The sequence below is a fragment of the Oncorhynchus mykiss genome, chromosome 30, assembly GCF_057628025.1.
Source record: "Oncorhynchus mykiss isolate SJ-2025 chromosome 30, ASM5762802v1, whole genome shotgun sequence".
NCBI classification, from domain to species: domain Eukaryota; kingdom Metazoa; phylum Chordata; class Actinopteri; order Salmoniformes; family Salmonidae; genus Oncorhynchus; species Oncorhynchus mykiss.
Window position 1 is genome coordinate 28,735,378 of NC_143051.1, and position 26,051 is coordinate 28,761,428.

At 42.0% G+C, this 26,051-nt stretch overlaps 1 protein-coding gene across 18 annotated transcripts in view; it reads right to left on the reverse strand.

Moving 5' to 3' along the window:
* Positions 1–1,445: 1,445 nt before the first annotated feature.
* Positions 1,446–26,051, reverse strand: part of LOC110488222 (rho guanine nucleotide exchange factor 2) — a 67,637-nt gene continuing 43,031 nt past the window's right edge. For 3 of the 18 annotated variants that reach the window (XR_016493596.1, XR_016493602.1, XR_016493600.1), the window contains 18 exons: positions 24,374–24,447; positions 23,890–24,033; positions 23,330–23,580; positions 22,863–22,988; positions 21,986–22,103; positions 21,628–21,704; positions 20,315–20,486; positions 20,006–20,082; positions 19,618–19,790; positions 17,735–17,802; positions 15,416–16,081; positions 11,176–11,274; positions 11,026–11,075; positions 7,184–7,225; positions 6,871–6,921; positions 5,888–6,223; positions 5,476–5,650; positions 1,446–3,012 (listed from right to left, as the gene is read on the reverse strand). Coding sequence is in view for 10 of the 18 variants with exons in the window: in XM_090227962.1 (XP_090084088.1) it covers positions 2,853–2,907; positions 2,943–3,012; positions 5,476–5,650; positions 5,888–6,223; positions 6,871–6,921; positions 7,184–7,225; positions 11,026–11,075; positions 11,176–11,274; positions 15,416–15,610; positions 17,735–17,802; positions 19,618–19,790; positions 20,006–20,082; positions 20,315–20,486; positions 21,628–21,704; positions 21,986–22,103; positions 22,863–22,988; positions 23,330–23,580; positions 23,890–24,033; positions 24,374–24,483 (2,389 nt within the window). In the remaining 8 variants the exon portion in view is untranslated. Of the gene's footprint in view, positions 3,013–5,475; positions 5,651–5,887; positions 6,224–6,870; positions 6,922–7,183; positions 7,226–7,565; positions 8,000–11,025; positions 11,076–11,175; positions 11,275–15,415; positions 16,082–17,734; positions 17,803–19,617; positions 19,791–20,005; positions 20,083–20,314; positions 20,487–21,627; positions 21,705–21,985; positions 22,104–22,862; positions 22,989–23,329; positions 23,581–23,889; positions 24,034–24,373; positions 24,484–26,051 lie in introns of those variants that run through there. The other 15 variants (XR_016493595.1, XR_016493601.1, XR_016493599.1 and 12 more) reach the window with 7 other exon arrangements.

Below are 26,051 nucleotides of genomic sequence, written 5' to 3' on the forward strand. Positions count from 1 at the left end.
ACCTGCCTGGTGTGTTCCTTGTTCTTCATGATGCTCTCTGCGCTTTTAACGGACCTCAGACTATCACAGTGCAGGTGCATTTATACGGAGACTTGATTACACACAGGTGGATTGTATTTATCATCATTAGTCATTTAGGTCAACATTGGATCATTCAGAGATCCTCACTGAACTTCTGGAGAGAGTTTGCTGCACTGAAAGTAAAGGGGCTGAATAATTTTGCACGCCCAATTTTTCAGTTATTGATTTGTTAAAAAAGTTTGAAATATCCCATAAATGTCGTTCCACTTCATGATTGTGTCCCACTTGTTGTTGATTCTTCACAAAAAAATACAGTTTTATATCTTTATGTTTGAAGCCTGAAATGTGGCAAAAGGTCGCAAAGTTCAAGGGGGCCGAATACTTTCGCAAGGCACTGTATATAGCTAGAGAGAAAGAGAGAAGTAGTGGACAAGAGTGAGAGGGTTAGCGATGGGAGAACAGAGAGAATACATGTCACATGGTCAACATTGTGTCCAGGTTTAGACTGTGAAAGGGAGGAAAAGGGAGGGAGAAAGAGAAATTAAGAGATGCCGAAGAGAGGAGATAGAACCTGTCCAGAAACAACTTCTCATGGAGATGAGACAACTGTAAGAGAAAACGAGAGTAAGAGGGTCAGAGATGGTGACAGATGGGAGAGGAAATGAATACAAAATTGTATAGAGGAAGTTAAAAAGGTTAAAAGGGAAAAGAGATGGAGAAGGAGTAGTAAGTGTTTTGGGGTTTGATCGGTTTGACCTGATGTTTCGGTAAAGGCATTAAGCCATCGTGAGGGGTTTAGGGGGAAGTATTTGGGGAAGCGGTGTCAGCCTACAGAGTGTGAGACAGTGGGATACTTGAGCTCAGTCCCTCCCAAAAGACAGCTGCTTTTTTACCACCGAATTGGATTGACATACTAAGGGGATCGTCAAAGTCTGATATGATGAGCTTTGGTATCCATGATTTTGATTGGTCTGTACAATGTGCCACTTTAAAGCTGAGATAGATTTGATTACCAGCATGCAGTGGTAATGCTTCAGGTAAGAGCAACTGTCGATAACACTTCTTTGGACCTTTTCATCACAAGGACTACCTAACACTGACATACAGATGTCAAACAGTCATGACAACTGTCACAAACCTTCACCTAGGCATACTTCCAATTAGGATAGGCATAATGCCAACACACTTACCTTAACAGTTTGTGTCAGGGGTATGATCAATTGTGGAAATAAGTCTTCATTACTACACCATCTGTTGTTTTGACAGAGGGCCCAAGTGATGTGGAGCACAAATCAGGAAGATATGACCTTTACACCAGCACAGGGTATAGTAAGAACTTGTCAAAAACAAGTGGATATGTCATCGATGCACAACTATGCCTATTGACACTATAACTTTAATATTAAAACAACTGGAGGCAAAACTTTTGGATTTGACATTCATATCTTTAGTATGGCTTTCTGTAAACCGCAATTGAATACAGTAGTTTCCTCATCAAAGACATACACAAAATCATTGCCTTTGTCATTTTCAGCCAAATTTATACACACTCTGCAAGCCAGCAACATATGGTACAATAGTCAAATTAACAGATGACAAGAAATTACAACAAGAAAGTGTCAATTAAAGCATTTTAGTTTCAAAACAATGTAAAGGCAAATATAATGGTTGCTCGGCTGGCCGTTGCTCAAAAATAGTCTCCAAAGTCACTTGTTTAGTCCTTAACAGAGAAGACTCCATTTTATATTTCCATGTTGGCAAAAAAGTTGAATTCCCCTATCCCTCAAGGCATCTCAAAATGGATGACATGGCGCATTGTCCTTGTTCCATTTTCCAACATATCGGCCTTTTCTTTGTAAAGATGAAAACCAAAGCAATATTGACAGCTTTTTAATTTTTTTATATAGTCGACCAAGTCCACTGGAGTTCAACTTTTAAACTACACTGCTTATATGTAGATGCACCTGTAGTGATGCATTCTTTTGTCCATTTAGATAAAACTTTATTTCATTCTCCCTTATTGCCAGGTATTTACTTAGTAACTACAAAATTCATTCTGGTAACTACTTGAAATGAATTGTTAACAATTGTCACTTTCCTATATTTGAGACGAAGAATCCCCAAGGTTTCTAAATAAAAACATGAGAATTAGAGTAAAATACAGTGCTACCTCTACTTCTTATACAGTCACTAATGCTTGAGGTCTTAACTTACCTGCTTAAATAATGAAGGACGGAAGAATAAATAAACAAATCATTAGCATCATAAACAGCGTTGAGAATTAGATCACCCTAATTATGGAAATGTAAAGGACTCAAGTGTGTGTGTGAGCGCGTATGACTGTGTGTGTGTTTGTGCATGTTTGTGTCTGTGTGTCATATTTGTGTTTCTGTGTGTGTCCCGGCACAAACAGCCACCTACATACGTCCGCATCCAACATCCGAATGCACAATAGCAGCTATCCAACCAATGTCATTAATTTAGTATTCCATTCACCTAAATAGACAAAAACCCATCATATTTGGTTATCCATTCCCTGCTTTTATATTTGCTGTCCATTTCTTGCATATTCTTCTTTGGAATATCACCATTGCATAACTCCCTTCCTGTTATTCACGCCACTCTAATAGGCCCTCATTGGTCCAGCATCGATTCCAAAACGGAGCAGTACATATCCAAATAATCCCAAGCAAGAAATACGAAAGATGTATAACGTAAAGTCACATATTGCCACTGGTCGTGTACTGTAAAGCAAAAGCCACAGAACAAATATATAGATCTATATTTGAAAATTAATATGATACTTCCTTTTTAGTGTAAAAAGAGGAAGACTATTTCAAGTTCAGTTCTCCTGTTCTCTTCGGCCTATTTTTGAGAGTAGGGGAGGTGGGGTCCAGTCTTTGTTTCTGGAGGGTCATTAGCAATGTGACACGTCAGGCTCTCGTGGTAGTTCTGCTGTGGCTTCGCTCTCCTCTGGAATGTCCTGAAGATCTGAGTAAAGAGACAATTAGCCAATTAAAAATGTACATCAAAGTTGCAAAAAAACACATGGCCTTTATTATAAATGCCATAGATAGTTGTTAATCACAGACTCTTTAGAATAGTGGCAAACAGGTTATTTTCATACAAACTTGAATGGTACTGTACTCGCTTTTGTTTCGTTGGTCTGCAGATCATTGGTGTAGTGCGTTCCTTTTCTGGCAAATACGTTAATGTGCTTTTAGCATTAGTCATCTTGGATGCTAGCCTCTCTCTTAATTTCAGCTATACATATATATATATATATATATATATATACATATATATATATATATATATATATATATATATATATATATATATATATATATATATTAAATTGTGGAGAGTAGAGACACCAGCACTGTAATTTCTCATCAGGGAGTAGAATAAGTGAGCTGAGTACTAGGTCTGGAAAGACATCTCCACCCACACACCTAACACTGACAGAAGCAGCGGGATGTGAGGTGTTCGCACGCGCACATAGAGAGAACATGATGTGAGAAGGGCAGCGATGGTGTGTTTGTGTGTGTGTGTGTGTGTGTGTGTCAGAAAGAGAGTTTGTGCCTCATCACAAAATCGATGTGTTATATAAAACTGTGTGTGGGCTTGCATTAGCATTATTGAGGGGACAGAGGTGAGCTCATCTCTGCTAAAGCACATCTCTGTATAATGATACTGCAGTGGGGATATCCCCTCTAGGGAATGTTACATTTCTTTATATTTTGTATATTGCTGCTTTTTGCTGTTAGAACAGAATGACTCTGTTCTGAAAGCCCTGACATGAACAACACTAAAGCATCTACAGCAGGGCCGGCGTTGAAGGCAGGCCTTAGGGAGCCTGGCCCGCCCTACCATAGAATACCTCCTGGCCCGTCCAAAGAAAATGTATGGTTGAATGAAATGTACAATATCTCTATATATATATATTTTTAAGTATTTGTTATTTGTATTTGCTATAACAGACTTATGATATATAGCCCATTTCCCGAACATATTTTATGTTAAATTAAATATGGCTCAAGTAAATATGACTGACGGTTTTAGACCCATCTTAAATGCACTATGAAGCCACGCCCCTTTTTACCATTTCACATTAACAGTGGGTTCAGAAAGTATTCATACACCTGGACTTATTCCACATTTTGTTGTGTTACAGCCTGAATTCAAAATGGATGATTAAAAAAAACAATACACCATAATGACAAATTGAAAACATGTTTTAGACATTTTTGTATTGCAAATGAAATACAGAAATATTGATTTTACATAAATATGACTGGGTGTATTGCTACACCGTTCAAAGTGTAATAACTTCACCATGCTCAAAGGAATATTCAATGTCGGCTTTTTATTACATTTTTACCCAACTACCAATAGGTGCCCTTCTTTGTGAGGCATTGGAAAACATCCCTGGTCTTTGTGGTTGACTCTGTGTTTGAAATTCACTGCTCAACTGGGGGACCTTACAAATATTTGTATGTGTGAGGTACAGAGATGAGTCCTTAATGTGACTTATTCAGCACATTTTTACTTCTGAAATTATTTAGGCTTGCCATAACAAAGGGGTTGAATAATTATTGACTCAAGACATAGCAGCTTTTAATTTTTAATTAACAAATTCACTTTGACATTATGGGGTATTGTGTGTAGGCCAGTAACAAAACATCTCAATTGAATCCATTTTAAATTCAGGTTGTTACAGAATATAGAAAAAAAATTAAGGGGTGTGAATGTCATGAATCTTTCCATTTCTTGCACACCTCTTCCACTGACCTGCAGCCAAGCAGTCTACTCATGTACTACTTCCAGGTTTAGGTCTTTTCCCCTGTTTGTAGCAGTGCTATTCAATTTAACTGTTAGAATTTCTATACATGTTTGTTATACAGCTCTAAGTCTTATTTCAGTCTCTGAAAAGTTGTATTTTATTTTATGGGCTTCCATTTGCGCCAAATATGGTAGCTATCCCATTATTTACTTTTGTAAACTGATTGTAGGTAAGCAATGACCGCTGCCTAGCAACAGTCACTTTGAATCTTCTAATCTTATGAATGAGCACTGCTTACGTCGGATTTAGCTACGCCGAGTCTTATTTTTGGTTAGTGCAACATGTGTAAATTCTGATCACAACGTCGGACATAGCTAGGCCCAATCTAGTATTTATGACCAACTTTAAACATTTTTTTTTTTTTTTTTACAAAGGCTGGTGCAACCGGCCCCTGGTGCCAAAATGTTACTGCAGTGTGTCAGCAAATTAGAGGTTTCTCCTATTCATCAAAGGCAAAGATACTTATAGGTTTCCGCATTCATCGGTGTCTGGTGTTAGCTAGTAACTGGCTAGCTAGGTTTTCAGCCAGCATGGAACAAGAGGGGGAAGGGTTGCCCAAAACTCATCTTATTCCATCAAGAGACATGCCAAACGTAAGATTTACACACCTCGGGGACTCTCGGAGCGTGGTGACGCTTTGGCCTCCTTCTCCTCCTCCTCCTCCTCATCTGATGTCACCTCCACATCACTGCCATCCTGATGCCCCTCCAAATGCTCGATTGACTCTTGGCTGGCCAATTTGGTGTCCGCGTTGGTTTCACTTGCTTTACGAAGGGGTGGAGCCTAGGCAAGATGACAAGTGTTAAGTGGAACGACAAACCAAATCAGATTGTAACACCTACGGACAATTCATTTCTATATTTGGCTAATGTATAACCTATATTAACTCAACTCAGTTGAGTGAGAGCATATTCCCATCTTTCAGATTCTCATCTACAACAATGAGCGGGCTAAGAATCAGTGCATCCCCCTATAGTTAAGCTAAGTGCAACTACCCACAGTGCCAGTGAGTAGGTCTACCTGCTCTGAGCCTGCAGGTCCCACACTGTCAAACACGGTGGTACTGTGGACCTTCATGTCGCGGACCTGCCTCTCCAGCTGGGCTCGGGCTTTTTCGCTATCCCTCAGGCGGCCATCGGCCCCCCGCAGCCTACCCAGCTCCTCCTGCAGGAGGCTGTGTTGCCTCTGGAGCAGGGCCAGCTCCCCAATGGCCGCCCCCGTGCTGGCCTCGGCCATGCCTGCGTCACGTGACAGGGAGCGCCACACCCGTCCTGTGGGCGTGGTCGGGGCATCAACTGGCGGGCCATCAGAGCGCAGGCAGAGCTCCAGGATGGAGTCCTGCTTGATCACAGTGCCCTGGGAGAGGAGAACGAGTGTAAGATAGAAGGGAATGAAGGGAGATATGAGGAGAGTTTGAGGGTTTGAGAAACAGCTTCTATCTCCAGGCAATCAGACTGTTAAACAGTCACCACTAGACGGCCTCCGCCCTGAACTTAGTCACTGTTCTAGCCGGCTACCACCCGGTACTCTACCCTGCACCTTAGAGACTACTGGTCACTTTAATAATGTTTACATACCATTTCATCCACTTTATATGAATATACTGTATTCTAGACATGGCTAATCCTATATAAAACTTATTTAAAAAAGAATCTGGATACATTTATAGATGCCACAATAGAAAATACATTTATTTTGTTAACTGTGAGATAATGGAAGGAAAATATAACATTACTATTCAAGCAGATTAAAACAAGCAGAAACCTAAGCAGGTCTACTGTAACTAACTAAATTCTACATCAGTTGGTACGTCCTACTGTAACCTCCACAGTAAATATATGAGAGACCTGGGTCAAATATTATGCAAAATACGCTGAAATACTTGAGCTTCTCGGCACATTAAAACAAATGAAATAGTCCAGAAAATGCAAACTCAGCTAAATAAAGAATATTTGACAATTGTATTTGACTCAGGTCTGGTACAAAGAGATGCATCCACTGACCTGGAGGGCATGAAGGTGGGCACTAAGGTTGACCAGCCTCTGATACACTTCCTGAAAAACACACCATCAGTGAATACAAGAAATAGTATTTCAACACAATCAAGAGCAAATACCAACACCATTACTCATGATAATAGGCTATATTAGATATACACACACACACACACACACACACACACACACAAAACAAAACAAACACAACCTCCCGCCATCTCCAGCCAAATATTTCAGTGGGTTCTCTTAGCTAGTTAGCCATGTACGGATAAAGTGACAGTAGTTCCTTATGAGATTGAGTGAACATTTACTACTGTACCTCGGTTGGGGGCCTATCTCCAGCCTGATTCCCATTCCAGTCCTGGGAAATTTGAAATATTATACACTTAAATCAACACTATATTTGACAATTGTTGTGAATAAACTATTGTTTATTCACAACATGTCAGAAAGCAATATCAGATTAATTGGTGTAAGAATAAATTAAATAAACGAAACACCAATTAATGCCACAGAGCTAAACTGAGAAGAGTTTCATGCAAACATAATACAGTAAACTAAAATACTTTTAAACAAAAATATCTGTTTGATCCTCATATCACTTGGTTTCTGTCTTTTGAAATTCAAAATTCCATTAAATGAAGCAAATGACTCACTGATTGATTGTATTATAGAATTGCTTCATATCACAAGAGAAATTCAATTCCTTCGGTGGTGAAAAATGTTTAACAAACTATACTGAACAAAAATATAAACGCAACATTTTAAGATTTCACGAAGTTACAGTTCATATAAGGAAATCAGTCAATTAAAATATATTCATTAGGCCCTAATCTATGGATTTCACATGACTGGGAATACAGATATGCATCTGTTGGTCACAGATAACTTTAAAAAATAAGTAGGGTTGCGGCTCAGAAAAACAGTCAGTATCTGGTGTGACCACCTTTTGTCTAATGCAGCGCGACACATCTCCTTCACATAGAGTTGATCTGGCTGTTGATTGTGGCCTATGGAATGTTGTCCCACTCCTTTTCAATGGCTGTGCGAAGTCGCTGGATTTCGGCGGAAACTGGAACATGCTTTCGTACACGTCGATCCGGAACATCCCAAACATGCTCAATTGGGGACATGTCTGGTGAGAATGCAAGCCATGGAATAACTGGGACAATTTCATCTTTGTTTCAGAACATTAAATTATCTGGAATGAGCTCTGCTGGACATTCCTGCAGTCAGCATGCCAATTGCACGCTCCCTCAAAACATGAGACATCGGTGGCATTGTGTTGTGTGACAAAACTGCACATTTTAGGGTGGCCTTTTATTGTCCCAGCACAAGATGCACCTGTTTAATGATCATGCTGTTTAATCAGCTTCTTGACATGCCACACCTGTCAGGTGGATGGATTATCTTGACAAAGGAGAAATGATCACTAAAAAGGATGTAAACAAATGTGTCCACAATATTGGAGAGAAATACACTTTTTGTGCATATGGAACATTTCTGGGATATTTTATTTCAGTTCATGAAACCAACACTTTACATGTTGCGTTGATATTTTTGTTCAGTGTACTTTTCAACTTTTGCAGTTAATGAATATTTGTCTAAGTAAACCAGTAGGCTTCATTGTGAAACTTTCCTATTATTGTCATGACATTTCAGAAGAGAGTTGTCAAACAGGCTCCATAAAAGAATAGTGATTGGAAAAATGGACGTTGCCATGGATACTCCACGGCACTGTTTGAAACAGAGCTGTCAAGCTATAATAACTCAGAGAGCGGAAGACTCAGATAACAGAAGCCTTCACTTGAAACTTCAAACATAAAGCATTAGGCATGTTCATTAGGCACCAAACAGAAATTGGACTGAAACTATTTTTGTTATCCATTGTAAATAGCCTAATGCACTGGTTCCCAAACCTTTTCACTCAGGCACTCGTTTTTTTCCACTGGTGGCACTAGTGCTACCAACTTTTTCAGTTGATGGCATCAGCACATGATTTGGTCACACCAATAATGACCTGACCCGTGTCCTATAATGTACCTGTATTCCATACAGAACCAGGCTAATAATGACTAGCCACCTTTTAAAGTAGCATGCCCTTGGCTTGACATCCAGGTAAATTTGCCTGTGGCACATCGGGCCGGTGCCAATGTGAAAGCGGACGATGCACAAATCTTTTAAATGTTATATTTAATGTGCGGCCTGAGCAAGTAGCCAATAATGACCTACACAAAATTACATTTGAACTTGACAATATCAGATTTACATTGATTGTTTGGTGCGCAATCTCAAAAAGAGTAATTGTTAGCAATTTTGGACAGTCACAGTTGTAGGGCACTGGTAAATTCTGTTTTCCCAGTTAGATTTTTCCAGGTTTCAGAGTTTTCCCAGATTTTCATTCTCAAAAATCCACTAACATTTGATGTTCTAAGTCCACATAAAATGCTTAAACCACACCACGAGACCACTTTGATGTCTGGGAACAATAAAACATTTGAAATTAATTTTTGGTGGGTGTAGTTTTCCGTTAATTAAATTTCACAACTAGGGACCATTGTGTTTAGCTAGTGTTTTTTTTGGTACTATACAATGTACAGTATAGGATTCATGTGATGGCAGAGTTTGCAAAATAAATGCCTCATCATGATATCATTCTGCCAGGTAGGCCTACTTTGCAGTCAACATTTAATTGGGAAGGTTTTTTGGGAAAGCCTTTAGAAATGTTCATTCAAACAGCTCATGATGATTGAACTGGGTATCGCAAAGATTCAAACAAGAATTCGGACTACATTTTTTTATGTTTCAAGCAGACCACCATTATTATCCCTCTGCCCAAGAACGCCAATGTAACCTGTCTAAATGACTATTGCTCACATCTGTAGCCATGAAATGCTTTGAAAGGTTGGTCATGGCTCACATCAACACCATCACTTCGATTTACACACTGCCCCAACAGATCCACAGATGACGCAATCTCTATTGCCCTCCCCCACCTGGACAAAAGGAACACCTACATGAGAATGCTGTTCATTAACTACTGCTCAGCGTTCAACACCATAGTGCCCTCCAAGCTAAGGACCCTGGGATTAAACAGCCAATAGGGAGGTCAGAGACCTTACAATGTGGTTCCAGGACAACAACCTCTCCCTCAATGTCAGCAACACAAAAGGAGCTGATCGTGGACTACAGGTAACGGAGGGGCGTTCCCACCCCCATTGACGGGGCTGTAGTGGAGCAGGTCTAGAGCTTCAAGTTCCTCGGGGTCCACATCACTAAGGAATTATCAAGGTACACAAACACCAACACAGTAGTGAAGAGGGCATGACAATGCCTCTTCCCCTCAGGAGGCTGAAAAGACTTGGCATGGATGCTTCACTGCTTGGTATGGCAACTGATTGGCACCCGAACGCAAGGCGCTACAGAGGGTAGTGAGTACGGCCGAGCTCCCTGCCATCCAGAACATCTATAAAAGGTGTCAGAGCAAGGCCCAAAACATTTTCAAAGACTCCAGCCACCCATGTCATAGACTGTTCTCTGCTACCGCAAGGCAAGCGTTACCAATGCACCAAGTCTGGAACTAACAGGACCCTGAACAGCTTCTACCCCTAAGCCATAAATAGTTACTTAATTAGTTAACCAATAGCTTCCCAGACTATCTGCATTGACCACTTTTGAATCATCACATACACTGCTGTTACTGTTTATTATCTATCCTGCCGCCTAGTCACTATCCCTACCTAGATGTACATATCTACCTCAATTACCTCGTAACCCTGCACATCGACTTGGTACTGGTACCCCGTGTATATAGCCAAGTCATTGTTACACATTGTGTATTTATACCTCGTGTTATTATTTTTCTACTATTTATATTTTTTTCTCTCCGCATTTTTGGGAAGGGCCCGTCAGTAAGCATTTCCCTGTTAGTCTACACCTTGATTTGATTCCCCCATGTGAACCATGCTCACAATGAGTAATCTTGCCTGGGACCTGAAGAATTCTGTTAGCTTCCCGAGCTAAGGACTTGGCTTTAGCTCAGCGAGCTAAAACATTATTGTGGTGCATGGGTACCTTGGTTCTAAGCCTGGTAGACCACACTAAATGACCATGTTATTATTATTATTATAATAATATAATCATTATTATTAAGACCTTTACCTTTGCTGCTGGGCACCCGTGCATTCCATTGAGAACCACCTCCTGGCCATCTACAAACAAACAACGGTCATCAGTGGTCATCGCTCACAGTGCTATGGAGACTAGACTACTATAAGCCTTGTCATTTAATGGCATAGAGGAGTAACTCACTGATCACTAGTGCTCCCGTGTGGTTCGGGTGACCGTTGAAACTGCAGGGCAGAGGCACTGCAAAGGTGGAGCCCAGCAGTAGCTCACTCAGCCTATCCACTGGGAGACACAAATGGAGACAATACAGCATCAGTGCCTTAACAAAATGTATGGTGCGTTCATTTCAGCTCACCTGTGACAGGGTGGGTCGAGTTCACATTTTAGACCATTCCATTGGGCCTAAAGTCACATCGCCGCCCACACGGACAAGATATGGAAGAATCTAACAAAGTATTACACATGGCAGCAAATACACAAACAAGATTAATACAAAAAGAATCATGAAAATGTAAACAAGAATCTTGTATGGCAGAAGAAGAGTATTTTTTACAAAAATCTAATAAGTAATCTAATAAGTATCTGTTAAGATTATCTTGAGAGCACATTGGTAGTATCCAGTGACAAATATAAAAACTAAGCAGGGCTTGGTTAGAACCCTGGATGGGGGACCAAAGGGATAGCTGTAGGTAAATCAACTGTCCAGTAGGAGGTGCTGCCCAGCCTATTGCTTTTTTAACCATGCAAACTCGTATATTAAAATATAAAACATTTCTGATAGTAATTATCATGATTTTTTATGTATTGTCTAATAAAAACAATGTGAAACCAACAATAACGGTGAGAACATACACTTTTCTTATAATAATCGTTGTTGCTCAGACATTTCCCAATTTTATTGTAGCTCTAAACTAGATCACCTGATTCATCTATTCAAGGGCTTGATGATCAGCGACGAGTTGAATCTGCTGTGCTAGCTCTGGAATAGATCAAATACATGGAAAAGCTGGGGGTCCCCGGGCAGAGGTTTGAGAACCACTAACATATGGCAAAACATATCAAAATCTTACCAGATACTTAGATTTTTTTTGTACAAATTACTTTCTTCTGCCATACAAGATTAGATGTTTATGATTCTTTTCCATATGGGCGGGCAAGCTAAAACAAAATGTACCTTATTAAAGCCACACTCTAAATAAAGAATCATAAGCACCCAATGACATTTCAAATGCATATAAAACCTTCTATGATATAGTGCTCAAGGAATGACATTCCATGAGAGAAACATTAGCCTAGGGGTTGACAGCCACTTCAAATTCATAAACATACACATGATACCCACACTGAGGACTACTGTGTGTAGGGTGGAAACTGGACAACTGTACATGTCAATCAATGTTTGGGTGATGATGAGTTAACGGTTTGCTGTTTGTGTAAATGTAGCCACAGTGCCTTCAGAAAGTATTCACACCCCTGTATTTAAAATAGATTACATTTAGATTTGTTGTCAATGGCCTACACCCAATAATGTCAAAGTGGAATTATGTTTTACATTATTTTTGAATGACTACCTCATCTCTGTACCCCACACATACAGATAATTGTAAAGTCCCTCAGTCGAGCAGTGAATTTCAAACACAGAATCAACCACAAATACCAGGAAGATGCCCTTCTTTGCCTTGCAAAGGTAGAAGGTTTCTATTGGTAGAAAAAAGGCATACATTGAATATCCATTTGAGCATGGTGAAGTTATTAATTACACTTTAGATGGTGTATCAATACAGTGAGTCACAACAAAGATGCAGGCCGTCCTTCCTACGTCAGTTGCCAGAGAGGAAGGAAACCGCACAGGGATTTCCCAATGAGGCCAATGCTGATTTTTATAACAGTTACAGAGGGGCAGCAGGTAGCCTAGCAGATGAGTGCTTTGGGCCAGTAACCGAAAGGCTGCTGATTCAAATCCCATGATGATGTGGACATCTATTAAGACACCCGTTGATTAAGGCATGTGGAAGACACATTTCCGTTGAATGCATTCAGTTGTGCAACTGACTAGGTATACCCTTTCCCTTATGGCTAAGAAAACTGAGGATGTATCAACATTGTAGTTACTCCACAATACTAACCTAATTGACAGAGTGAAAAGGAAGCCTGTACAGAATAAAATATATTCCAAAACCGTGCATCCTGTTTTCAACAAGGCATCAAAGTAATACTGTAAAAAAGGTGGCAAAGCAATTCACTTTTTGTGCTGAATACAAAGTGTTATGTTTGGGGCAAATCCAATACATTATGGAGTACCACTCTCCATATTTTCACGCAGAGTGGGTGGCTGTATCATGTTATGGGTATGCTTGTAATCGTTAAGGACTGGGGTGTTTTTCAGGATAAAGAAATTAACTAAATGGAGCTAAGCAACGGAAAATTCCTAGAGGAAAACCTGGTTCAGTCTTGTTTTCCACCAGACACTGGGAGATGAATTCACCTTTTCGGAAAGACAACAACCTAAAACACAAAACCAAATCTACATTGGAGATGCTTACCAAAAAGACAGTGAATATTCCTGATATGGCTGAGATACCGTTTTGACTTAAATCTACTGGTTGTCTAGCAATGACAGAGCTTGAAGAATAAATTAAAAAATCATGTGCAGGTTGCACAATCCAGGTGTGGAAAGCTCTTCGAGACTTACCCAGAAAAACTCACAGCTGTAATCGCTGCCTAGGTTAGTATTATAAAGTATTGATTCAGGGGTGTTAATACTTATGTTAAATGAGATTTCTCTTTCATTTTCAATAAAATGTTGTTTTTAAAAAAAATTGTATTGTGTATAGATGGGTGATAAAAACATATGTAATCCATTTTAAATGCAGGCTTTAACAACACAATGTGGACTAAGTCAAGGGGTATGAATACCTTCTGAAGGCACTGTACAAGGCTTTGAAAAACAAGTTCCTTCTCAGAGGACAATTAAACGTATCTATAATTGTACAGACAGTACACAATTCTAATGTCTGTTTGACAGTTCCAAGTGAAGTAAAACCGTAATGTAAGCCAACCAATGGCCTTCTATGGAGGGAACTTTGAAGTCAGTCATCTGAAATGTATGGTATGTTTGGCAACTGAGCCACCACCTGGCAGCTATTTTGTGCCAACACATTGCACATGCATCCGTTGAATAATGAGGAAAGTAATAGCAACAGTTGATTGCCAAGTACAACCCGAGAACATGGCAACTTTGAAGTATCGTTGAAGTCAGTTAACACTAGAACCGTTAAAGCAGTCATTTGAACTGCTCATGAATTTATTTATTCTTAAAGTCATGCCCCATGCCGTCCTTGACTTGTCCTAAATAAGTCTATATAACACACTGTGGATGTTAGAATCTAATATCACAAACAGAACTGGAGTGATGAACAGATTTAGAAGGGGAATGTCATTTTTTGAATGGTTTTCCCACAATGCCACTCCTTCTCCCGACAGTAGGGCCTGCTCCCCTCCTTCTCCCAACATGAAGGTGCCGTGCCCAGTTGATAATCACCCCAATAATTGCCTCGAAACTGAACCTCAACTCGTTTCACACAAATAACGACAGATAAATGAAGTAAAGTATGATGGGGGATAAAGAGGAGAATGGATGAGTTGATGAGAGGGGAAGAATGATGCAGAATTATGTAATCACCAATTGTGAATGAAGAACAGGGCTTGCCATTCTATTGTATTAGTATATTCTAGTTATAATCTCAAAATGGCACTTACCCTATATCAGTCCACCAAATCCACGCAGTTTTATCAGTCTACTCTGGCCTACACAGTGAGAGTATGCAGAATTTATAACGGCAAGAAGACCAAGACGAATGGATGCATGTGCTGCATTAGCGTTGCTACAAAATCCAAATGAAAACGACTCAGATGGTGGGGAAGAAATTAACCATTGACATCTCTGATGATTACTTTTCGGATTCTGAGCCTCAGTCTGAAACTACACCTCAGATGTCAAAAAAGCCAAAACAGTGCGCACCTTACAGGTGCCCGCGGCCCCACCAAATGAAACTGTAGTGGAACGGTGAGACAGGAGAAAGGAAGAGATGGCAATGCAAAGAGCCCATTATGAGCAGAAAATGTAATCACTGAGAGAACAGATCTTATATCTCAAGAAAAAAACATCAGCAATACACTCACAAGCTTTCGTTGTGGCATGGATATGCTCCAACTGATGCCATTGCATGAAGAAGCACACCATGTAAGCACGAGCTGACAATAATTGACTATTTTCGACAGCTGCCATAGCAACACTTAAATTCATTATAATTCCATCACGCTTTTGTGCTGATTTTCTTGAAACTGAGAAACTTGCTCTCCATCCTTCTGTCTATTACCCTACCTATCTTCTTCACTTTCTCCCACACCACCAACCCCTCACCCTCTGCGATGGCATCCGTGAGCAGTCTCTCGCCGAGAGGCACCTGGGGCATGTCAGCCCGGAACAGGTTCCGGGAGTTGGGGCCCCCCGGCAGCATGATCTCCTGGCCCCCTGTCACCTCAGCCAGGTCCGAGAACAAGGTGACTCGCTCCTGGAGCAGCTCCAGCACCTCCCGGTCCTTCTGCTGGATGTCCGCTGGAAGGAGAGATGAAGGTAGAGAAAGGAAGATGGAAGGGATGGGGGCGGAGCGGGGAAAGAGATGGAGTAGAGAGAAAGAGGGAAAGAGCAGAGAGAAAGAGGGAAGGAAAAGGAGAAAGAGAGGGAAAGAGGAGAGAAGGAAAACCTGACATGATGCTCCTCAAGACCTCGACTTAAAAGTGGGGGGCAATCATATTCACACATTGTTCAGTTGGATGTCAGCTATAAGAGATTGTGAGAGATAGCGAGAGAAGGGGAAGAAGGGAGAGAGGGAAGTGCAGGAGTACAAGTGAGCAAGAAAGATTGTAGTCAGAGAGAGAGAGTGACCAAGAGAGAGCAAGAGTGAAAATGAGAGAGAGAAAGCCTGTGATGTATAGACTGAGTTTGATGAGATCCTCCACTGAGCCTGAGTAGGAGTCAGGCTTCGCACTTATACTCCTACACACAGAGCGAGAACTGCACATTGTACTGTAAGCCCCATGTAGAGGGAAAGATGGGGGGTGGGGAACGAAGAGGAAAGGAGAGAGAGAGAGATTGAAAGGAAAGGATGGATTTGGTCAAAGGGATTGATAAAGAGAACGATGGAGGTAGAAAGGAAGAGAGAGGATAGTGTAGAGAAGAAGTGAAATATGGAGTTCCTATGTGCAAACACTTTAGATTTTACGTAGGTATAAACACATCAAAGTTTATTGGCCGTGTATAAAGATTTGCAGGCTTTATAGCAGGTGCAGCAAATTGGTTAAGTTACTAGCTCCAACAGTGCAGTAGAATGTTTGTATTGTATTTGCGAGACAATCAAAAATCAAGACATGATCCAGAATATTAATGTGGTGAGTACACAGTGAGTAAACAACAGAATATGATGTGACCAGCGATCAATGACTATACACATGGTGCATAAGTCTCAAGGTGAAGGGCAAAGTATGGCAGGTAGATGGCTAGTGATGGCTGTTCAACAGTCAAATAGCCTGGAGATAGACGTTTTTCAGTCTCTCGGACCCGGCTTTGATGCCCATGTACTGTCTGTATGCAAGATGGTGAACAGACCGTGACTCGGTTGGCGGAGGTCCTTGATGATCTTCTTGGACTTCCTTCAACATGGAGTGCTGTAAATGTCCTGGAGGGCAGGCAGCGGGCCCCCTGTAATGCACCACCCTCTGGAGAGCTATGTGGTTGAGGTAGGTGCAATTGCCGTACTAGGCGGTGATGCAGCCCAACAGAATGCTCTTAATGGTGCATCTGTAGAAGTTTGTGAGGGTCTTGGGGGGCCATGCTGAATTTGACGCTTTTGGCCCTCTCTATGGCGGCCCTGTCGATGTGGATGTGGGTGTGCTCTCTCTTCGGTCTCCTGTAGTCCACATTCAGCTCCTTCTGTTTGTTTTTTTTACATTGAGGGAGAGGTTATTTTCCTGCGGCCTCAGGATATGTGGTTTCCAGTTTGCTCAAAGTCCTGTATAGCTCCTTGAGTGCCACCGTGGTGTCGGCTTGAGGGGGGATATAAACGGCCATGACAAAAACCGTCAAAATCGGCATTTGATGGAGAGGTTTTCCAAATGGGGAGAACAAAAGGTTTACATTTTTTATACGTAGCCACAATCACACCATGAGTTATTAATCATGAAACATACACGTCCACCTTTGCTTTTCCCGGAGAGTTCTTTCTTCCTGTCCGCATGATATACGGAGAAGCAAAACAGACTGTGTGGACGGAGAAGGTGTAGCTGGGGAGAGCCATATCTCTGTAAGACAAATTATGTTACAATCTCGTGTCCTTCTGGAAGGAGATCCTCACCCTGAGCTCGTCTATCTTATTGTCCAGAGACGGTATATTAGCAAGTAATATACTCGGAAGCAGAGGGTGGTTTGTCCTTCTACTGACTAGAACGACAGCTCTCCTAGCTCTCCTTCGGCGGCATCTTTTTGGTAAATCACCCGGGATGAATGGAGCTGCTTTGTGTAACCCAAACAAAGGGTTCAGGTCTGGGAAGTCAAATTTGTGGTCCAGAAGTTCTTGTTGGTTATAGGAAATCTAGTAATAGGGCTGCCGTATCTGTCCGCGTAATCTTGCCATCTCTACATTACATATTGATCTGTATGAGTGTGTGTGTGTTCATTGCTGACCTTTCAGTCGTCTCAGAAGGGCCTTGTCTTCAGTCTCTATGAGTGGGAACTCTTCCCTGGAAGGACAACTGCAGAGACAGAATTTATTTTGAGTGTATGAGTATATGAGTGGTGTGTGTGTATATATGAGTGGTGTGTGTGTATATATGAGTGGTGTGTGTGTATACAGTGCCTTGCGAAAGTATTCGGCCCCCTTGAACTTTGCGACCTTTTGCCACATTTCAGGCTTCAAACATAAAGATATAAAACTATTTTTTTTGTGAAGAATCAACAACAAGTGGGACACAATCATGAAGTGGAACGACATTTATTGGATATTTCAAACTTTTTTAACAAATCAAAAACTGAAAAATTGGGCGTGCAAAATTATTCAGCCCCCTTAAGTTAATACTTTGTAGCGCCACCTTTTGCTGCGATTACAGCTGTAAGTCGCTTGGGGTATGTCTCTATCAGTTTTGCACATCGAGAGACTGACATTTTTTCCCATTCCTCCTTGCAAAACATCTTGAGCTCAGTGAGGTTGGATGGAGAGCATTTGTGAACAGCAGTTTTCAGTTCTTTCCACAGATTCTCGATTGGATTCAGGTCTGGACTTTGACTTGGCCATTCTAACACCTGGATATGTTTATTATTGAACCATTCCATTGTAGATTTTGCTTTATGTTTTGGATCATTGTCTTGTTGGAAGACAAATCTCCGTCCCAGTCTCAGGTCTTTTGCAGACTCCATCAGGTTTTCTTCCAGAATGGTCCTGTATTTGGCTCCATCCATCTTCCCATCAATTTTAACCATCTTCCCTGTCCCTGCTGAAGCAGGCCCAAACCATGATGCTGCCACCACCATGTTTGACAGTGGGGATGGTGTGTTCAGTGTGATGAGCTGTGTTGCTTTTACGCCAAACATAACGTTTTGCATTGTTGCCAAAAAGTTCAATTTTGCTTTCATCTGACCAGAGCACCTTCTTCCACATGTTTGGTGTGTCTCCCAGGTGGCTTGTGGCAAACTTTAAACGCCACTTTTTATGGATATCTTTAAGAAATGGCTTTCTTCTTGCCACTCTTCCATAAAGGCCAGATTTGTGCAATATACGACTGATTGTTGTCCTATGGACAGAGTCTCCCACCTCAGCTGTAGATCTCTGCAGTTCATCCAGAGTGATCATGGGCCTCTTGGCTGCATCTCTGATCAGTCTTCTCCTTGTATGAGCTGAAAGTTTAGAGGGACGGCCAGGTCTTGGTAGATTTGCAGTGGTCTGATACTCCTTCCATTTCAATATTATCGCTTGCACAGTGCTCCTTGGGATGTTTAAAGCTTGGGAAATCTTTTTGTATCCAAATCCGGCTTTAAACTTCTTCACACAAGTATCTCGGACCTACCTGGTGTGTTCCTTGTTCTTCATGATGCTCTCTGTGCTTTTAACGGACCTCTGAGACTATCACAGTGCAGGTGCATTTATACGGAGACTTGATTACACACAGGTGGATTGTATTTATCATCATTAGTCATTTAGGTCAACATTGGATCATTCAGAGATCCTCACTGAACTTCTGGAGAGAGTTTGCTGCACTGAAAGTAAAGGGGCTGAATAATTTTGCACGCCCAATTTTTCAGTTTTTGATTTGTTAAAAAAGTTTGAAATATCCAATAAATGTTGATCCACTTCATGATTGTGTCCCACTTGTTGTTGATTCTTCACAAAAAAATACAGTTTTATATCTTTATGTTTGAAGCCTGAAATGCGGCAAAAGGTTGCAAAGTTCAAGGGGGCCGAATACTTTCGCAAGGCACTGTATATGAGTGGTGTGTGTGTATATATGAGTGGTGTGTGTGTATATATGAGTGGTGTGTGTATGTATATGACTGGTCTGTCTGTCTGTCTGTACCTCCTGACAGTGTGTTGTATGAGGCGTATCCAGGTGTTCTTGTCATCTTTCGAGGCAGCATGGACCTCATACATCTCCGGAGGAGAGGAGTCACTGATGAGGAAGAGCCCTCGCTCCTGATTGGCTATCTCCCTAATCATGAGGTTCTGCAGGGAGAGGACCGGAGACTTGTCCTGCAAAGAGGGAGAGAGGAGAGAAAGAAGGAGAGCTGCTATATTCCCTGACGTCCCCATACGGTATATTAAATTGTGACAAAACAAGTCTCTATATACACACACACACAAGTGTTTTTGTTTGTCATTGTGTGAGTGAGAGAGAGAGAGAGTGTAAGCGCGCGCGTGTGTGTGTGTGTGTGTGTATGTGCGTGTGTGTGTGTGTTTGTACTTACTAGACAAGGGAAGATGAACCTCTGGTCTTTCTCCTGTAGGAACACTAGGATGTCTGTCATCAGCAGGACCTGCACATCTAAACACACACGCATGCACACGCACACAAAATAGAAACCTCCTTTAAAACATGGTTAAACAACATGTTTTGGGGATAGTTCCATCACCTACAAACTTCTGTGACAAATTAAGCTAATGGAGGCTGGTTTCCATGTGTTTGATACTGTTAATACATCCATTCCACTCAAGCCATTACAAATAGCCTGTCCTCAGCCACACATACAGACCCTTCACCACACACAGACACACACCTTTGAGCCTGGACCCAGGGGTTTTCCAGAGCAGCATTCCCTCATGGATGAGTCTCCTGCGGAGCAACTCTCCTCCTCTGAACAGGCCACCGTCCCTCACCTTGGCCTCGGCGCGAGGGTCCAGCCTGGCCCGGATCTCCTGCAGCCTCTGGGTCCGCTCAAGCTCCATCACCTGGACAGCAGGGTCATGTTCATTAGGCACTGAATGGAAGCAAATGGACTTAAACAGGGAGGGACTACCTGGACTTGTCCAATGAGAATCATCCATTTACATGCCCTAATGCAGTGGTTCCCAAACTGTGGTGGGTGCGAGGGGTCGGCATAAAATGTAATAATATACACTATATATATACAGAAAAGTATGTGGCCACCCCATCAAATTAGTATATTCAGCTATTTCAGCATGTCAGTTTGTCAAATTTCTGCCCTGCTACAGCTGTACTGGTCAACTGTAAGTGCTGTTATTTTGAAGTGGAAACATCTAGGAGCAACAACGGCTCAGCCGCGAAGTGGTAGGCCACACAAGCTCACAGAACGGGACAGCCGAGTTCTGAATAACGTCAGCACAAGAACTGTTCTGTGCGAGCTTCATGAAATGGGCTTCCATAGCCGAGCAGCCGCACACAAGCCTAAGATCACCATGTGCAATGCCAAGTTTCGGCTGGAGTGGTGTAAAGCAGTGGAAACACGTTCTCTGGATTGATTAATCACACTTCACCACCTGGCAGTCCGAAGGACGAATCTGGGTATGGTGGATGCCAGGAGAATGCTACCTGCCCCAAAGCATAGTGTCAACTGTAAAGTTTGGTGGAGAAGGAATAATGGTCTGGGGCTGTTTTTCATGGTTTGGGCTAGGCCCCTTAGTTCCAGTGAAGGGAAATCTTAACACTTTTCTGTGCACCCCATGACAAAATGTGTAGAATTGCTGAAAAAAAGCTTTAAACCTGCAAAATTCTCTCCACCAACATGAGGGGTGTGAACAGTTTGTGTCATGAACAGTGCTTGTGCCCATAGAAATAGACATGGTGCAGGATGTTCCCCAATCCTGGAAGGGCCCCCCCCAAGGGGAACCCCTGCCCTAATGAACACAAACCTGGTTCACAATAGTGTCAGTGTGCAATGTATTTTCTGCACAATGTAATTGCCACTTTCTCATGGACATAGTAAAAGGACGGGTTTATAGATAGTGTGGCAAGTCAAAATGGCGTCCTTTATTTTAATCTGACTAACAGGTGTTAGTTCATGTCAGAATTGATCTCAGTAATAACCTGAGTAAATCAAACTATAAATTGATTAATAGAGGAGGAAAGCACCTGCTGGTCCACTGAGGTGAGTAGCTCCCTGATCTGAGTCAGAGACTGGGCCAGACAGGAGGCCTCCTCTTCATTGTCTGGTTAAGGGAGCGAGAAAGAGAGAGGGTTATAAGGGGGTTAGACATTAATAGTAGTGCTGTTTTTTTACCGTGCTCAGTCATTGCCTTTAAACCCTGCTTTTAGTTAGTTCTGAGGAACCTCGTCTCATGATATAAAAAGCTGGCATAGTTTGGCTATATTTTTAATACCCCACGTTATATTTAGCTTCCCCCAACAATATATTTAATTCTAATGTGAGCATAACTTATCACCCTCGTTCCTGGTTCCATTTGCTTTATTCACGGGGTCTTGTTCTCACCCTTGGTGTTGTCAAGGATACGCTGGATGAGTACGGGGTACTTGGTGATACGCTGAGTGACCAACAGGATGCACTCCTGGACGCCATGGCGACGCAACAGGTGACCCCGACACACCCGCTGAATAGAGAGCGGGAAAGAGAGATTAAAGATGAGACAGAAGGGAGAGAAAGTGAGAGGGAAAGATAGAGTTAGTGTGAAAGAGAGCGCGAGAGAGTGAGATGGAAAGATAGTGTGAAAGAGAGAGTGAGAGAGTGAGAGGGAAAGATAGAGTTAGTGTGAAAGAGAGAGTGAGAGAGTGAGAGGGAAAGAGTGAAACAGCAGGAGAAAGGAAGACATGAATATGAACAAGACAAAAAGAGGTGAGGAAAAACAGGAAAGGCGGCAAACAGAAAGATCGATGGAAAACAACAAATTTGTGTTTTGTAACGCAATCAAGAGCAAATCATTTTTTTCCACCGGAATTATGGAGATATCAATTGATATGAATGACACACCCTCAAAACTAGCTTGAAGAGCTTTAAATCTAAATAGGAGATAAAACATACCATTTACAATAGAAAAAGTGCGTGCACACGAACATTTCCATTGGCCTATTGTTCTTTCTCTGTGCCCCCTCTCTCACTCTGCTAAGGAATATGAAACTACCAAATAGCATGATCATCACAAGTAAGACTTCAGTAGTGGTGACAAAAAAATTACATAAACACAAAAGCTCTCCCTCGGTCTCAGTTGTTCACTCTATCCCCATCTCAATTCAATGTTTTTATTGACATGAAATACATTCTGTGAATATTGCCAAAACATTCCAAAAAAGTTTCAGAAGTAAAAAAAATGTCAAAGTCACATCTCTTGTTTTTCTCTCTCCCTCGGTCTTACCCGTATGAAGTACTGGAACCGCTTGTCTCTGGCCAGCAGCTCCTTGTACAGCTTGACAGCCTTCAGGTGGCGGCTGCAGAACTCAGCGTAGGTCTTCCTCATCTCGTCAGCACACTGGCCCGAGAACTGAGAGAAACAATCCGTCAATCAATCAATCAAATCAAATCTACTTAAAGTACCCTGGCCTAGACCCCAAAGACCAATCAAAAGCAGAGTGGCTAAGATAAACTCCCTAGAAGGAAGAAACCTCGAGAGGAACCAGGGGAGGACCATACTCCTCTGTTTGTACAGTGTAGTTAAGATTACGTATGACAATAAAGGCCAGATAGGTTTTGAAAAGAATGAATGATCCACTAGGATGGTAAATGTATAGATCACATATTTTATTTTGTAATTATTCTTAACCTTTATTTAACTAGGCAAGTCAGTTACATAAGGCAGTGGGTATAATTCCCATGTCTTTCTACCTGTTCCAGTAGCACATCTCCCAGCTGATGGATAGTGAAGTTGTAGGTGCTGCCAGGCTGTAGGCTGTGGTTGCGCCGGGTGAGCAGCTGTGCCAGGAAGCGGGCATGTATAGCGGTGAGACGGTCGAGGCAGGGGAAGATGGCGTGCACCACGCCCGGCTCAAGCTGCACCTCCTCCAGCATGCCCTGGCGGAACACCCTCTCCATGATGCGCAGCGTCCGCACATGGTGCAGCTCTGTCTGGATCAACTCTGAGGAAGACAGAAACGCAAAGAAAGAGTCGATTATGTAACATCTGGCGAAAAAAACATTCATATTTTGCTCTGTTCATAACCTGCCAGAAACACGTATAACACACATGACAATTTGGGAGGACGCACAGGGTCAGCTGCACCCCTGGAGCTATGTCGGGGTTAGGTACCTTGCTCAAGGGCACAACAGTAGTCGAATGTGGCCATCTGAAAGAAGTAGCACCCTCCAGTTGCCACTTTTTCGTTGCCCAGCCCATGGCCTTTTCACCACAAAGGGAAAGAAGTTCAAGTGCATGTCACTGCTCTCACCATAGATGACGTCCTGCCGCTTGATGATGTCTTTGCGATGCGTCTGCAGGTAGCCCGAGTCCACCGCCATGCTCCATGAGTCCGCCTCAAAATCCCGCCCCTCAATCTCCATTTCCTCCAGCATGGAGGTGTAGTACTCTTCCCCTGAGAGAGGAAAAAACATTCATCCAGCGTAAACAACAAATGGACAAAAAGAGACCATCAATGCCTCAAATGTTCACAGTTCTAAAGTTGCTCCTAACAATCTATCGTTTTTTTCTTATCACTTTCAAGGTAGACATGGACATGACAGTTGCCAATATCCATTTTAGGTTATTTTCCGAATCCCTGAGTCTTTCCCTACATAACGGATGCAACCTTGTCCCAGACACAGACTTGCATAAGCTACACAATCTGTGCGCCTAGACTTAAGATCAATAGCAAATACAGAGCACAAATAGCCCACATTCAATCCCAGGAAGGCACAACCATATCACTGTCTTACCCTCATCGTTGAGCGACTCCATGGACATGGCTCTGTTCCTGAAGTTGAGCGAGTCTGTGGACTGGGACAGGATCCTGCGCAGCCCCAAGGGAGAGTCATCATTCAGGTTCCTATGTAGAGGCAAGGACGTGGACACACACACACACACACACACACACACACACACACACACACACGGACAAAAACACACACATATATATACACATGCACCAAGAAACATGTATAATATACACATGCAGGTACAGTATACACACACAGAAACCATCAACATAAATATGTATGAGCACACAGAAAATACAAAACAAAAACGGTGATATAGATACAAATCACACAGATGAAATACACGCGCACGCACACCCATCCATGCATTGGGATACACAGGGACACACATGTTTACAATGGTACAAATTCACAAAACACACCAATGTACAAGCCACTGTGAATATTATCATTCATGCTTATGTCCTAAGACACACACACATACAGATGAGGCACATGTCATGTGTAGATAAACATGTTAGTTCACACATTCAGTAGACTGGAATCTGCCACTGCTCCTCTATCACCAACTGCTGACAGTTATTATACATGTCTGAACTGTGTAAGATCAACCCAAAACTGATAAAACCCCACACACAAACACACTTTGGAAAGTATTCCGACCCCTTGACTTTTTCCACATTTTGTTACGTTAAATTGATAATAATTTGTTTACCCCCCCTCATAAATCTTCACACAACACCCCACAATGACAGTTTAGATTATTTAGCAAATGTGTATTTAAAAAAATAACTGAAATAGAATATTTACATGAGTATTCAGACCCTTCACTCAGTACTTTGTTGAAGCACCTTTGCCAGCGATTATAGCCTCAAGTCTTCCTGCGTATGACGCTACAAGCCTGGCACACCTGTATTTGGGGAGTTTCTCCCATTCGTTTTGAAGATCCTCTCAAACTCTGTCAGGTTGGATGGGGAGGTTCAGGTTCAGGTTTCTCCAGAGACATTCGGGCTCTGGCTGGGACATTCAGAGACTTGTCCCAAAGCCACTCCTGCATTGTGTCTTGGCTGTAATGTGTCTTTCACTAATGAGTGGCTTCCATAAAAGGCGTGATTGGTGGAGTGTGGCAGAGATGGTTGTCCTTCTGGAAGGTTTCCCCATCTGCACAGAGGAACTCTGGAGCTCTTGCAGAGTGACCATGGGGTTCTTGGTAACTTCCCTGACCAAGGCCCTTCTCCCCCGTTTGCTCAGTTTGACCAGGTGGCCAGCTCTAAGAAGAGTCTTGATGGTTCCAAACTTTTTCCATTTAAGAATGATGGAGGCCACTGTGTTCTTTGGTACTCTTCCCCAGATCTGTGCCTAGACACTATCCTTTCTCAGAGCTCTACGGACAATTCCTTAGACCTCATTGCTTGGTTTTTGCTCTGACATACACTGTCAACTGTGGGACCTTACATAGACAGGTGTGTACCTTTCCAAATCATGTCCAATCAATTGAATATACCACAGGTGGGCTCCAATCAAGTTGTAGAAACATCTCAAGGATGATCAAAGGAAATAGGATGCACCCGAGCTCAATTTCTTGTCTCATATCAAAGGGTCTGAATACTTATGTAAATAAGGTATGTTTTTTGCCGTTTGCAAACATTTCTAAAAACCTCGTTTTGCTTTGTCATTG